The sequence below is a fragment of the Phalaenopsis equestris genome, unplaced genomic scaffold (assembly GCF_001263595.1).
Source record: "Phalaenopsis equestris unplaced genomic scaffold, ASM126359v1 Scaffold000511, whole genome shotgun sequence".
Classification (NCBI taxonomy): domain Eukaryota; kingdom Viridiplantae; phylum Streptophyta; class Magnoliopsida; order Asparagales; family Orchidaceae; genus Phalaenopsis; species Phalaenopsis equestris.
In genome coordinates, this window is record NW_018164951.1 from 386,077 (window position 1) to 401,891 (window position 15,815).

Below are 15,815 nucleotides of genomic sequence, written 5' to 3' on the forward strand. Positions count from 1 at the left end.
TGATTAGTGCACAAATGTCCGACCAGACTGAAACAACTCAATAATTTACCAAAGAATCTCAACCCATACTACGGTGAGTTGGTCGAACTCCCCATAAGATCAACTCGCCTAAAAAGATCAGCTCACCTAAGAAGATCAACTCACCTCATGGTTGAGTGACATTGGCGTCACCAGTAGATTAAACTCGAGGAACGATATTTAATAAGGAATGATTACCCATGCAGGAGAACCATGATAATATTAATTATAACGAGACGAAATAGAACAGAGATCTCTTTGGATATGAGTGTAATGAGTTCTTATTTGGCAACACATAATCTAATCCCTCTATAAATATGAGTCATATTTGTAATGTAAGGGAGGATCACCAGATGTTAAAAAAACACATTTTTTTTCTCATTTATTATCTATTCTCTTGGCTCAAAATCTTTCTTACTTTAACTATTTTTTTTATGGTGTGGATCCATGGACAAATTAGGATCTAACAGATAGATTTGGTTTATTAAGTTTCTTTTATAATCATTTATAATTAATTTAATTTTTTTTCCACTTATTATTATATTTTATAACTTAGGCTATTAATGATTTATGATTTGATCTCAAGTCAATACAACCCTACATCCCTTTCAATCTAATCTCAAGAGAAAATTGGCTTTATACTTAAAGTTAACATTAATATTTATGTAATAATTTATATTTTTATGTATATGCCATTTTATAATTTACCGAAAAGTTCAAGAACATATATAAAATTCTAAAACTTCCGGATTATATTGCAAAAAGTGCCGTCTTGGTAGTTCTCCAAGGCCTGAATTCTATACGCAATGCTGCTGTCAATGAAAGGAAAGTCAAACCTTAAAATAGATAGCTTAAGGCTGTTTTTGGTTGGTGACATCCAATATGATGTTTAACAATTTAATTTAATGAATTTAGTACATAAATGGCCTTTTCATTATAACATATTTCATACAGATTTCTTGTCCTTCAACCAAGATTATGAAAATTCAATATTTATAATCATCACCAAAAGTTATAATATTAAGTTAATTAATTGCAATTTTTTTGTCATATGGGTGAAATAATTTCAGATTTTGTTGAGGTTGTTATGTTCAAATCAGAGGAAAGTGAAGACAATGATAAATATACGTATTTTATAATTTAATTAGGAATCAGGTAAATTTATATTCACTTTATAGCTATTTACACACAAATTCCAGCATCCAAATATAACCTTTTAAATAATTGATTCAAGTTGAAAGTGTAAATGAGTCATTAAAGAGTTGACATCTTTATTCGGCCCGTTTAAATAGCTATTCAAAAAAATGCATGATCAAAGAGTTGTAATGTTCATGAGAATGAAAAAATGATTTGTAAGGACAAATATCATAAAATATAACATAAGACTATGTAGTATGATGAGTTCAACATATGTTCATGATCGCATCTAAAGGAATATTCGTAACTTGAGAGATAAACACATAACACAAATGCTTGCTCTATATCTCACTCTCTTTCTTACTCATACACACTCTCTCTCTCACACACATGCAAAGACACAATATGAGCATAATCCATCATATAAGAAAGTTTGACATATCCTATATCAAATCACTCATTAATTATGATCTTCTATGATAATTGTTGAGCTCTTACGAAGTTTCACGGCTTCAAACTATCACCATTGAGACTTTAGTGCTTGTTCTTGAACGCCAAATAGAAAGCTTTTAGTATGACATCAGCCAATAGAACTCTTGAACTTGTTATCGGTTACCTCTTCCATTTATACCTCAATGTTTTTCGAATGGAGGAGAACGATTACTGTCCTTCAACATCATGTAATCATCTTTTTATATCATATTCAGAGGGCTAGATAATAAACTTATAACTATTAGATAGATATTTTGGGAATGTATAAAAATACATAAAATAAATTCATGTAGTAGGTTTTAACTTTGTAACAAAATTTAATGAGATTAAATTATAATGTAGAGAGTCGTCATCTATGTGCAGCCCTGTACATTTTTAGTTGCCTTTCAACCTTCACAAAGTCCCATCTTTGTTTTACAAATTGTCAATACAAGTGCACATAAAATTGTTTTTATAAAACTATTTTCACATTACTCTTTCATAATTCAAATTTCTTTTTTTACTTATGATTGCTTCAGGACTTTCAAATGTCATCAATTACTTATTGTACCTACTTTTTTTCACAAAAAGAAAAGGTAAAAAAAAGAGAGAAACATGCAATTCATTCACAAGCTTTAACATACAACAACAACAACAACAACAACAACATCAACATCAACAAGCCTTTATCCCACTAAGTGGGGTCGGCTACATGAATCCTGTTGCCTCCATTGTGTCCTACTAAGTGTCATATTTTCATTTAATTCCACTAAATTAATATCATTTTTTATACAAGATGCCCAGAATTTTTTTGATTTACCTCTACCTTTATTAACATAGGTCGAATCTAAAACATCTACTCTTCTAACGTGATCATCAGATAGTCAACGTTTAATGTGACCAAACCATCTAAGACGACTCACTCTAATCTTAACTGCCAGGGGAGCTACGCCAACCCTTTCATGGATATATTAGTTTCACATTTTGTCTCTTGCAAAGCTACTCATCCACCTAATCACTCATTTTAGCAACACTTAACTTAGTTTTATGCTTCTCTTTTATAGGCCAATATTCTATGTCATAAAATAATACAGATCTCACCACCATCTTATAGAATTTTTCTTTAAGTCTAAGGGCACTTTCTATCACACAATAGGCTCGATGCATTGCACCATTTCAACCAACCAACTTGAATTCTATTAATAACATCCCCATCTATATCACCATCACTTTGAACAATAGACCCAAGATATCTAAAACATCCACTCTTTTTAATGAGTTGATCATCCATTGTTACCATTCCACCATTAGATTTACTATTACTAAAATTACATTTCATGTATTCAATTTTAGATCTACTCAAACGAAGGCCTTTAGACTCAAAAGCAAACCTCCATAATTCAAGTTTTTTCTGAACCCTTTCTTTTTTCTTATACACAAGAAGGATATCATCAGCAAACACCAATGTACATTCACAACGCTTAACATAACTCCAAAAAATTCATTTAATCAACATGAATCATGGCATAACTATCAAATCTCAAAGTATTCTAACCTTTTTAAATTAGAAAAGTCGAATTTAATTTCAAGAATATGTAATTCCCGTCTAATCATTGAGCTGTTTGTTAATCAACATCATTGATTGCTAGCATTCTCTATTGCTCGACTTTCACCATTGATCGCAAAATAATGATGGCATTTATCATAGCCTAACCATGAACGTTTGGCTGCCTTTAACGGCAATTGACTTTCAAAGTAATTTCGACCGCTCTATAAGAGACCAAAATGATAATAGATACTTCATAATCCTGATCACACAAGTAGAAGAGAAGCATAAATTTTTTGTAATCATCAAATTATACTATGAATTGTTTTAGTTATGCCCAGCCCTTCGACTTTTTTCTCCTTCATAAATTTTGCATGAGCCTCCTGTAAGCTTTTGTTGTGTGAAATTTGTCTAAAACATTAAGGCATAAAAACTTACTCTTTAACAGAGCAATTTTTTTAAGTATGCAAAAAAAAAAAACTCACCATCCTCACCATCACAGACTCTACAAACACATGCCCAATAGCTAATAGATAAAGTGTCAATGAAAACAAAGCCTCCCACTCTAACATTCATAAGTTTGGGAACCAATTGTTCAATCAAAGAAATCTAAAATTTTTAAGCCTGTCCCTAAAGGACCGTGTTAACATGACTGAGTGGTTCCAAACTAAGATCCTCCAATTCTTATGTGCGACCAAACAAACAATGTTGTATTAGCATGATGTAGTATGTCTCCCAAGCTCAATTCCATGTTGGGGCTAGCCAATTCTGAGACACCTATAGAGCGAATCTTAACATCAAGTTGAAGTTCATTATCCACAAATGCTTGACCACAACCTTGACACCACTAGTTGTACCCATATTTTTCATGTTGTGTAGCCAGCCTGCAATCCTCAAACGAACAATGTACACGACCTTATTGCTTCATTGATAACTCTCTTGATGTTCTTTAAGTTATGAAACACGGACACGAATATGACACGAACATGACACGACACAATATAGAAACACTCCATTTGAAAAAAAAAAAATAGGGCACGACACAATAGGGAAATGATTTAATATTTTATTAATTATTAATATAAAATATTTTTTTTTCTATTATTCTTTGTTAAAGACCACAAAAAAAAATCATTCAAGAATTAAATTTATTTTTATAAATATAACTTGTATATGAAACCTCATGTATATAAAAATTAATTTTCAAAATTAGAAATATAATATATATTTTTTTTAAAATTCGTCCAACATATCCAGTAAAATTTAAAATATCATTCTTATTTAATTAATTAAGTTAAAATTTAACAATTAGAACTATAAAAAAGTATTAATTCATTAAAGAGTACAAAAGTTATAAACTATCGCTTAAAATTAGGACTGCTTTGACTCCACCTGGCTTTGACGAGTAGAAATTTCGGTGCAAGAATCACAAAGTTTGTGAGGAATTTGAATCAACTTCAACAAACATATTTGAATCCTGCTCAGGTCGTGACAAGAAGTGTATTGATTCTACTTTAGTGGGAGTAGGTTCGGCTTCGATGAACAAGAAAGAACTACAACACTCGGCTTCGACAAATGTAGGATGGACTTTTTAATTCTCAGCTTCGACAAGTAAAAGAGAGAACTGCTAATGATTGTCTTCAACAAATATTGGATGCACATTTGATGTTCGATTTTGGTGAATATTAGAGGGAGTTTAAACATGACAGGAATGGAGGCGGCTTCGACTCTAGTTATAATTAGGGCTATACATATATTTATAAATTTCTATTTCTTGTGTCATGCTTTTCCCCAAATTGTGTAGAGCTCGTGTCCTATGAGGTGTTGAGGCATATCCCTGATGTGTTCGAGTGCACGAAAAATTTTTTGATACATATTTCATAATGTCGGACAAGTGTCGGGGCTTATTGGACAAATATCAGTGTTTGATACTTGTCTGACATGGGTATGACACATTTTTAGAAGTGTGATGCGACAATCATTTAGACAAGTTGTGGCACCAAATTTGCATGGAATTCCCCGTGGGGGGTGAGAATCAACTTTCATTTAGTCAATAGTTTTTAGCAGTTTTCATCCCTAATTGAAGTTATCTACCAGCCCTCTTTACATTCAACAGTTGTTGCCAAGCATTCATGCCTAAGATTATATTAATTTGGGAAACTTTCTGTGCATATGTGATCTGGATAACTAGATCTTCCTGAATTTAGGATTTTGTGAAGAGCCTGGATAAATTAATAAGTCTCTTTTATGCAAATAACTAGAAAAATTTCTTACTCGTAGAGCAAAGAATATATATCTTTCATCATTAAAGATGTTTCTTTCGAGATTTGTTATAGAATTGACCACTAATTGTTTTCTAAAAAGTGTTGTAGCTTGATAAAACAAATTATGAAAATTTATTTCTCACTTGTGCATGTGGAGTTGTTGGAGCTTATACACTACAGTGTCTTAAAACCTTTTCCTTGTACTGTTGCATAGATTCAACAGTTATGCCATTGTCGGTTCATAATACAATGAAATTCACAAAATATCTCAATTGGTTCATATTACTCGTAAAGTAGATTCTAATCAAATCAAATATCTAGAAAAAGACAAACAAAAATTTCTCAAAAATGCCTAATTCGGAATCCAAATCTAAAGTAATAAACTCATTAATCTTAATCCAACTTTAAGATTAGTTTAGATATGAATCCAAAATAATCATAAGAAACCATCAGAAAAATTTTTGTAAATATTACTCTCCAGCTGCTAATTACAGTTGATCTTTCTCAATCCCCTACCCTCCTGCTGAATTCTTCATGCTCCTCTATAACCAAATAAAAGGCATCTAAAGTGACAATTTAACATGGCACCACTCACACTTGGCAACAAAAATGTATAAACATCTTAAAAGTTTGTACTTCTCATCAAAGTTTCAGCCACTAACACTCAAATTCTGGAAATTTATTCAAGTTATGAAGAGTGTTTATACCACCAATCATATAAGCATGCACAAAAATATATGAAGATTACAGTCCCCTTCAGAGAAAAGATAAAGACTAAAAGGGACATGGAAATGTGTTTGTAAGCAGAATACATGAGGTAATTTTCTAAATACATCTTTACTATTGCAGTCAAAAAAATATACACAAACTATTTCCATGAACTCAGGCTTATTTCTAAAAGATTTCAAGAACAATAGATTACCGGATTCACATGGAGGTGGCCATGGGCACATTCCCGTCTCCAATTGGCAGTGAGCAAGACCCAGAAGGATTGTGAAAGAGAAGGTGGGCAACGATCCGGTCAATGGGATTGGTAAATCTCTCTGAGTCTGGAATACTGGAGAATCTGCAAAATAAGTAGGATGCAAGTTCTTATATTACTAGATGTGAAGAAATTTATGTTTTATTTTTTAAAATAATATAAGACCTGTCATGATTGTTTGATTCTTCATCCATGGAAATCTCATATTCATCATTGTTCATGTCAGCACAACTTCTGTCGCTGGAACTCAATCTATCCTTGGCATTTCTGGCTAATCGAAATAAGCTATTGCGAATGTTGAGCTTAACTCTCAAATCTAACTGCAAAAAAAAAAAAAAAAACAGATTTCATCCCTAAATTCAAGTTCTTGGTATCTCTAGTATGACATGAAGACAAAAAGCAGACTTTAGACCTTTTGCAGAGTATATTGAAGCTGATGGTAGATGGCTACTTCTATGGAGCGGCCATTGATTGATTTAGACATCACCTGAGACTGATGTTGCTCTTCCAGATAGCTAACTTCAGGTGTTGACTGATTTAATTTATACTCTTCCGTGGAATCAATGGTGGTAGCATCCTGGGTCTGGTTCTTACTTGAACATTCCTGTGACACATTATCATCAGTGATGTAGATTTGAAGACCATATTGCTCACACAGCTTTTGTATTGCAAGCATATCCTGCATTTTCTGCCACCTTTTAAGCTTTTCAATCTTCTCTTGAGGTAGTGGTACAGCTACTTCTGTTTTATTTGATATTTTATGGTTGTTTGAGTGGTTCAAGTTAGCTTTAAAAACATCATTTATAGGCTTATGCAGGATGCTTTGTACACATACTGGTGGTAATTTTCTAGCGTATTCAGATTCAGAAAACAAGAAGCCATGAAAAAAAACCTTACTTGGGCCAAAGGTGGAGATTGAATAATATGCGAAGGATTCAGATTTGAAACTTGCGCTCCGGAGCTAGACATTTGTTGCTTTTCAGAACAATAGGAGTAGTTTTGACCTTGAAAAGAAGCACCCTTTCCTTCTTCTTCCTCCAGTGATCTCCAAGTTTGGCTCTGCCTGTCTGCCTGCAGAGGTGACGAGCAGCAACATGAGTATTCTAATTACATTGTAATTATAGCCCCAACAAGACCATTAAAGGGAGAGTGAAAGAAGGAGAATTTTACTTAAATAGAGAATTCAAACTCCATGTTCTATAGGTATACATCTTCATGGTTACTAAGGTCATAACAGCATGCTATGAAGAAACATGGGCACTATTTTTCTACTAAACAACATTTTTTTTAGGAAGATTTACATACGTACCACTCAATTCCAATGTATATACATATCTAACACCCAAACTTCAATTTTTACATACATATGTTACACATATCTAAGAAAGGCAGAGGTAAACCTAGGAAGGCTTGGGCTTATTGTATAAAAAATGGTCTTAATTTATTAGAACTAAATGAAAATATGACACTAAATAGGACACAAAGGAGAAAAAGGAATCATGTAGCCGACCCCACATAGTGGGATTAAGGCTTTGTTGTTGTTGTATACCATCTTACCTATACGTGAAAAGGTGTATTTCACATTTTAAAAGTTAAAATAGTGCTATTTTTTATGTGATATGAAAGATTTGTGTGGCATAGATATAAAAAGTAAAGTTTAGATGCTAGATATGTAAATAGGTTGGAATTGGGTGGTATGCATTTAAATGCCCCCTTTTCTTTAATATGTTTAAGATGAGCATGCAGATCAGAAGTAATTTAAAATTTATCTTGTCCGATATCTAACTTCGAATTTCACAAATTTCATGCTAATAAATGCATTCAATACGTTTGATTTCCCTTCAGCTTTAACGGTAAGATCTGCTCTCAGTCAAAGCGAATAAGCAAAAGTTGTCAACAAATCACCTTCTTTGTAAGCAAAAATTTGGCATTTGCGTCAGAGTGTTCAGAGGACTGTTCCATGGAGATCAGCACACCCTATAAACCAAAGAAACCAGAATGATCATCTTTTTCTCTCAAAATTAACATTATAAAGTGAAAATTAGTTTGTAAAATGCACTGCTATGTTGAAACTTACAGGCCCTGCAATTAACTGAGAATTTTCACTGTGGATTTCCTCGTATCTACAAATGGAATCATTGTTTCTGTAGTAGTTTGCAGATAAAGACCAATCAAAATTCAAAATAAAACAATGAATAGTAAGAATTCTTAAATTGATAATCATACACCACAAAACAAAAAAGAGAAATTTACATACAAACCACACAAATTTTATGTATTTACATATCTAACACCTAAAATTTGATATTTACAATCTTAACACTATAGTGTCATAAACTTGTGAATGAAAATGTGTGTTTAACTTTTAAGAAAACAGTGATGTTGTATTTTTGATGTGATGTTAAGTTTTAAGTGGCATGCATGTAAATATTAGAATTTCTGTGTTGGATATGTAAATACATAAGAATTGTGTGGTGAGTATGTAAATTCCCCAACATAAAAACCAAGACTGGCAGATTCAAGCATGAAGCCCTTACTTAAACATCTTATCAAAATCATCCAAATCTTCAATATCAGCCCAATCATAGTCCAAGAAGCTGTCATCTCCTTCATCAGCATGGCCGAGCGGCTCAGGCACACCATCCACCTGCATTGCATCGCCAGTAGAAAGACTGCACGGTTTGCTTAAAGGTACTATATCCATGTTAGGAAACAGCTCGTTAGATTTCTTATATCGAGCCATGGTTCCCACTCCTGGGTACAGGTTAGATGCATCAGCAAAATCATTCATGAACTCAGTCAACACAGAATCCTGATCACTTCCACCAGTAAGAGTGCTGCTTAAGTAGGGCAAATCAGGCCATGAATCCATTTGAAGGCTTGAATTATTACAATCTTGACATGAATTATCAGATCTCAACTCCATGTCGCAATTGAGAAAGTCGTGTTTAGCTCCAGATGTTTGGGACTTTGACCATTCAGTGTTCCTAGCTTCATCTCTTTCCGTCTTTCTACACCCTCCAAATGTGAGCAAACTATTTCCTTCATTCATTGATAGTGGCAAAATTTGATCTTCATTCTTTTTAGATTTGTTCCATAATGGAACTCCGACCTGAAAGTTTAACAGCTGTTACATACAATATCTTAAATGCTTCAAGAACGCAAGAGTAAAATGATAGTACAAGAACAGGGAAATTTACCTACATGCTGCACAATTCTTAGCATACATATCTAACACCCAAGTTTGATATTTACACTTAAAACACCTTGATGTTATAAACTGATGCATGAAAAGGTGTGTTTAAACTTTAAAAAGAAAATGTTGGTGGTATTTTTGATGTGATGTTAAAGATTTGAGTGGTATGCATGTAAATATGATCCTTTAGGATTTAGATATGTAAAAATATAAGAATTGTGTGGTATGAATGTAAATGCCACAAAAAAAATATTATTTTTCTATATTAGCAAGCACACAAGGTAGATTAAACCAGTTACACAACATGACTTCTCTTTACACACCATATGAGATGGACTATCATCCATAATGAGGCGAAGCATTCATCAAATTTTATACAACCACGCAAACTTTACTGGTGGAACACCGGGCATGATAATGCCAATCTTATAGCTTAAAGTTGCTCAACTGATCGGTATGAGATTTTTGACTTGATCAGGGTTCAGAGTGCGACTCTGCTAACATAGGTGAGTTTCACTCAATTTGGCTATATTGGCTTGGGCAAGCAGAGGATGAATAATTGTTCCTCAAATCTCATGTATCTTGAAGAATAAAAAAACTAGGTTTGTCAAAAACTCACATTTCGCGACCAACAAAATAATTAGGTTTGTCAAAATCTCAAGTTTCACTCAACAGTCGACATTCATTATGTTCCTCTGACTTCCGATCCTTTTATATATAAATTTTGAAGGCATTGGTTTTCATTCTCAATCATTTTCAACCTTGGGCTCTGCTTTCATTCGTTCCTCTGAAATCTCAATAGATAACTATCTTGGCAAACCAATTCAGTCGATCATTAACTAGTTGAGGAGAACACATAGAAGAGGGTGTGATGGAAGATTCCATTCTAGATACACCAAATACAAGTGTATTGGTTTTCAAGATGTTGGCTAGAATTACTGTGTCCGTGATGGGATTTGCTCCCCTCTCGATGATGACATTCCTAGCCAAGTTGCTAATGTCTCGAGCAAATGAATCAGGAATATCATCATTCCTAGGAAGAGGCGGATGTCATGAAGTCATCATCTCAAGGGAAAGTGATGATGAGATCAACATTAATGAGACGTTTTCATCCTAGGTGTGATTTTTGATGGATGGTGAAGTAAAACATGGTGCTAACAAGCCGACTAATCAAAGAAAAGTTGATTATAATGAAGCCATCGTCCTAAGTTGACAACTTGTGAGAAGAGCTCCGCATTAGTGAGTCACTATCTAAGGCAGATGACTCGAAGAATAACAAAGGAAAAGCTAATGTTAATGAGCAAGCTGCTTATGGATCCTCATAATTTTCAAATGGAGATCGGAAAACCATATTTGGAGTTTATAAAATCTCCTTCATTGCTCCTTCAATGTCTAGAGGACAAGAAGGCCACTCAAGGGTAGGTCAATGAATTTTTATCACCAAAGACTTTGTTGAGCAATGTGCTTAAATGCCACAATCTGCTAGGTCTAGCGTGTAAGCTCATGTCATGATGTTCTTAGGCGTACATGATGAGGGTGCATAACTGGAAGCCAACGTCGTCAACATTCAAGGTTGCTAACTGGGTGGGAAACAGATGGTCTTCCAACATCTCCAAATCGCTACCTATGACAGAGTTAACAAAGCATCATGAGTTGGCGTCTCTCATATAATCTCCATGGAGAATGCATCAATCTTTTTTTTTTTTTTTTTTTGGTTCCCAGCATGGCTTGGATGGGTCTTCTGTTTAGGAGAGTCGCATTTGTGGCCCCAACTTTTTGACAGTGGTGGAGGCTGGACCTTTTGTGTAGCTTTTATAGCTCTTTTTGTAATTTTATATTAATGCAAAATGTACACCCTTCATCAAGAAGCAAGATAAATAAAAAAAAAATTTCAATAAGTTAAATCAAATGATACACATAGCTAATGGTGTCATGGTAAATAGGGCTGTCAAAAGAGCTCGTTGTTTGAGAACAATTCGTGTTCGGCTCGCCAGAGAGTTCGTGTTTGATTTGTTCGATAAGTAAACGAAACGAACACGAACAATTTTTTTTTCGTTTAGTTTATAAACGAATCAAACACGAACAATCATGGGGTTGATTGTGTTCAAATTGTTAGTGTTCGAAATATAAAATAATTTAAAAAAATTATAAATATATAATTTATCATATTTTAAAAAATTAATCCTATAAATTTAATAAATAATAAATTAATAATAATATTATATTAATGTTAGTTGTATAAATAATATAATATAAGTTATATAATTAATATAATATATTAATAAATTACATATATAAACAAAAAAAAAATCCTAAGCCACTTTACCCCAATCGGCCTCCCCTTCTCTTCTCGAAAGCTTTAGGTTTCGACCGCCTCCCCTTCTCTTGATTCTTCTCTTTCTCTCAAAATCGCGAAAAGCTTTCGGCCACGAGAGCTTAGGGTTTGTCGTTCTTGTTCTTTCTCTAATTTCTACTTATGTTATCTTCGATAAAGTTTCTTTATCCTCGATGAGTCGGCGACTCGGCGTTGGATCGACTGCTCGGTATTCTTGCTTGGTTGCTCGATATTCTTGCTTGTTTGCTTGTAAGGCTACCAAGCTATCATCTTTGAGTATCTTTTCTTTAATATTTCATATTTATCTTCAGGTTCACCTCTTATCTTGAATTTTCTTATATTTCTTTTAGATTTATTTAGTTTTTTTGAGTGAAACCTAGTTTTTGAAGTTTTTGGGAGTGGAATCTTGCATATTGCCTTTAGATCTAAATTTTTTTATGGATGAGATTTGATATTATGATTTTGTTGTGAGATGTGCTTCGACTACTGTGCATTTGTGTTGTGATTCATACAGGTTTAAGAATTAATTTCATACAAATTTAAGCTTTTGAAAAAATTTTCAAACATTTCAAATATTTCAAACATTTCAAATTAATTTCAAACAAACCAAACCGAACATGAACAGTAACTTCATGAGCAATTTTGAATGCGAGTCTATTTCAAACTCACTTAATTTCAAACGAACCGAACGCGAACACAAGCTCTGTTCATTTTTGTTCGCTTCGTTTACAGCCCTAATGGTAGAGTAGCCAAAGTATTTTGAGGTATGAGAGTATGTTTTTGAACTCATCTAAGTCAGATAGTCCTCTATTAGATATGATTAGTCAAAGGTGAAGAAGTTGACATTTCCCTCACGTACGGAATTGTTGTCTTGGCCACCCTATCACGGTTCCTTCTCCCCACTATTTTCACAATCACCCCATCTTAAGATTATTGCCTGTCACGTTCTTTCGAGGTGGTGAGAGAGGAAGATAAGAAGTGCACAAAATCCTATTAGGTGTGAAATAAAATATTGTAATTGAATTTTGTGTCATACCGCATCATGAACTTCTCATAGATGTGAAATAAAAAGTGCTCACCATATAGATGTAAAGTCAGCCCATCACTTTGCATAATAGCAATCAGAAAAAAATTTAAGTAGCAAGTTGTCAAATTACCATGTATACGAGTTATCAAGATGACGGCACCATGAGTCAGACCTTGAATGGGTTTCTTGACTACGCTGGCAGCAAAGTCTTTGTTCTTTTGAGTTGCTTGACAGCACTCTAAGGATTTACTGATCTGTTCTGGTTTGAGCCAGTCAAAACCATTGAAGCCTTGCTTACAATAGTTTGATGATACGGTACTAATGGGTAATAAACCATCAAAACATAAACCCTCTTGCTAGATGTGAACATAATCAATCATCCCCAATATCATATCAATCCTAACATCCGATTAAAGCAAGAAGGACCTGTCCAATGAAACCACTCATCAACATCTCCACTGTTCATCCCACTTAAAACTGATCTGAAATCATCCTCCTTAAACTTCCCCGTTCTTCAAACTCCAAAAGACGGACCTCCCAAAAAATAAAACAAAACCCTAAAATCTAATACCAGAAACAGGGCAATCAGCACAGTAGATGAACCAACAAAAAGTTAAACAAATAATAATAATAATAAAACTAAACAGCAATCCTAAAGATCCCCCATCCAGAAATCCACAACAAAAATCACTAAAAAGATCGCAAACAATCGAATCAGAGCTGCAGAAAAAAACGAAAAAGAAAAGAACCGATAGGAAGCGTAACCTGGTACTGATCGTTAACCTGGTACTGATCATTCCAGTTGAACATCTTCGAATCGCCAAACGGAATCACGCTTATCAGAATCTAAAACCTTCGCACTGAGCGGCGAGATCTTCCAGCAGGCCGCAAACCCTATTAAGTAATCGCGGAAACAGAGGAACCAAACAAACACTTTTCTATGAGTAATAGGTCTCTGGTGTCCGCACGCGGAAGAAACGGCGCGAAGGTGACACGTGTTTGGCAGTATATTGAGTCGTGGCCTCAAGTGCTGTTATAGATCAAATCCCGCGTTGTTATTGGCCAAGCTGTCCTGCGCATTTCATTCGCGGATCAATTTCCATTCCCTCGGATTGTAAAATATTTATTATTTTAATGGAAGACTTTTTCCAATTATATAGATAAAGATTTTTTTTTTTTTTGTTTTATTTAACTTATTAAGCATTTCGATTTTGTTTGTATGAACATTTGTATCTTCGGGTTTAAAAAAATTATTTAAGAAAAATATCTGAGTTATTATTAAGTCTACTATATCATATTATATCAAAATTAGAAGGACCAATTTTTAAAAATAAAATTTTGAGATATTATTTTTGGATAAGGAGCACGCAAAGATAAAATGATTTGAATACAATAAAGAAGTATTATACCGCTAACAAATTTTTATCATTCAACACGAATCTTAAGGCATGACACGAATCTCGAGGTAATTTTTTGAGTAAGAAACATTCAAACTTCAATTAAGAGTCGTCTAGAATTTCGATTTTAGTAAACTTATAGTCAAACTGACCGGCTCGATTAGACAGACCTAATGATATCAAAAGTAGTCAAATCAAGCTTAGATCAAATCATTAAATCACTCTTGAAAGTTTTTCGGATATATTTAGAATGTCAAACGAATATCGAATCTGCAAGTCTATAACCGAATCGAGCGTTTGACAAGACAAATCCAGCGAGCCTAAAATTGCTCAATTTTGACATAGTTAAGTCACTCGAATGTCCATCAAAGGTCATTTGATCGAAGGAAGTTCTTCGGGCTGTCTGATCAAAGTTGTGAATATTTCTGCATTAATTGCATCTAGATACTATAAATAGAGTCACACTCCTCTCATGAGGAGAATGATAATTTGAGATCTGAGGAAAAACTTGAAGTTTGGAGAAGAAGTTGAAGTCTGGCACCACTCTTGCCATTGTCGATCGTCTCCAACCACCATTGATCATCGCCGACCACAATTAACTGTTGTTGACTGCCGTCTACCGCCACCTGCCAACCTCCACCGATCTCCATTAGTTGTCGCTCACTTCTTACAACTAATTCATTCACATGTCAACATTTTAATTCAGAAAACTATGTAACCATTTCCTGCCTGTAGGACAATGGGCCTCTGCAATCATTAACTTACAGTGAATTTTTACAACTATGCCAAGCCGCCTGGTTTTTCCTTTTACCGGTGTTCGACTTAAAAACTTCTAGTGTCACTACTAGTTATTTTCTTTTATTTGAGTGTGCGTTGAATTCTCATGCAATGATAAAACGATAATTCATTACTCTACCTCCGCGAATTTTCTAGCACACAACAGTTTGGCGCCGTCTATGGAAACTAGAGAATTCTCATCACTAAAATACTTGTACGAATTGTTGCATGGTCACTAGACTAACACTTGGAACAACAAAGCATATCGCTCCAACACCCATCATTCCAGAAGATGGTCACGGAACCAAGGTCATCAAGCCTCCGCATCCTCCTACTCCATAAGGTACTACCCCGCTAAAGAAGGTGACTTGGGTCATTCTCTGGAAGATCGAATACGTAAGATAGAGGAGTCTCAACATAAGATCCTTTATCTCCTACAATGGAATTGACAACTGCAACCCAATGACACTTACTTACCACTAGTTCAACAATCAACAGGAAAGACCCACTCACCGAGTTCTCTCCTAATGATGAAATCATTCCTCTGTCGAGATGAGACACCAATCTTCTTGACATTACAAGTTCCACTCATTTCTCTCATGCAACTCATCTTACATCACTCTGCCTTACTATCGCTTATGTTGATATCATCCGAGATGAACTAC

General features: G+C 34.2%; 1 protein-coding gene across 5 annotated transcripts; it reads right to left on the reverse strand.

The window, feature by feature from the left end:
- Positions 1-1,424: 1,424 nt before the first annotated feature.
- LOC110028431 lies at positions 1,425-13,955 on the reverse strand. Of its 5 annotated transcripts, none has more exons than XM_020730268.1 (9): positions 13,742-13,955; positions 8,956-9,530; positions 8,496-8,562; positions 8,324-8,395; positions 7,316-7,489; positions 6,831-7,022; positions 6,584-6,738; positions 6,359-6,502; positions 1,425-1,818 (listed from the first exon to the last, which is right to left on the reverse strand). In XM_020730268.1, the coding sequence occupies exons 1-8, from the start codon at positions 13,784-13,786 to the stop codon at positions 6,364-6,366; spliced, it is 1,419 nt and encodes a 472-aa protein (XP_020585927.1). In that variant the 5' UTR covers positions 13,787-13,955; the 3' UTR covers positions 1,425-1,818; positions 6,359-6,363. The 5 variants fall into 5 exon arrangements, with proteins under 5 accessions (XP_020585927.1, XP_020585926.1, XP_020585925.1 ...); XM_020730267.1 differs by having other exon boundaries at positions 1,425-1,823; XM_020730266.1 differs by having other exon boundaries at positions 1,425-1,866.
- Positions 13,956-15,815: the final 1,860 nt, after the last annotated feature.

Bases quoted from the DNA above. Each gene is read 5' to 3' on its own strand.
- LOC110028431 (XM_020730268.1), bottom strand. From the start codon at position 13,786: ATGTTCAACTGGAATGATCAGTACCAGGTTAACGATCAGTACCAG. The intron at 8,396-8,495 runs GTAAGTTTCAAC...TTTGGTTTATAG, and splicing joins CTCAGTTAATTGCAGGGCCT to GGTGTGCTGATCTCCATGGA. The intron at 7,023-7,315 runs GTAAGGTTTTTT...AATGTGTCACAG, and splicing joins AATCTCCACCTTTGGCCCAA to GAATGTTCAAGTAAGAACCA.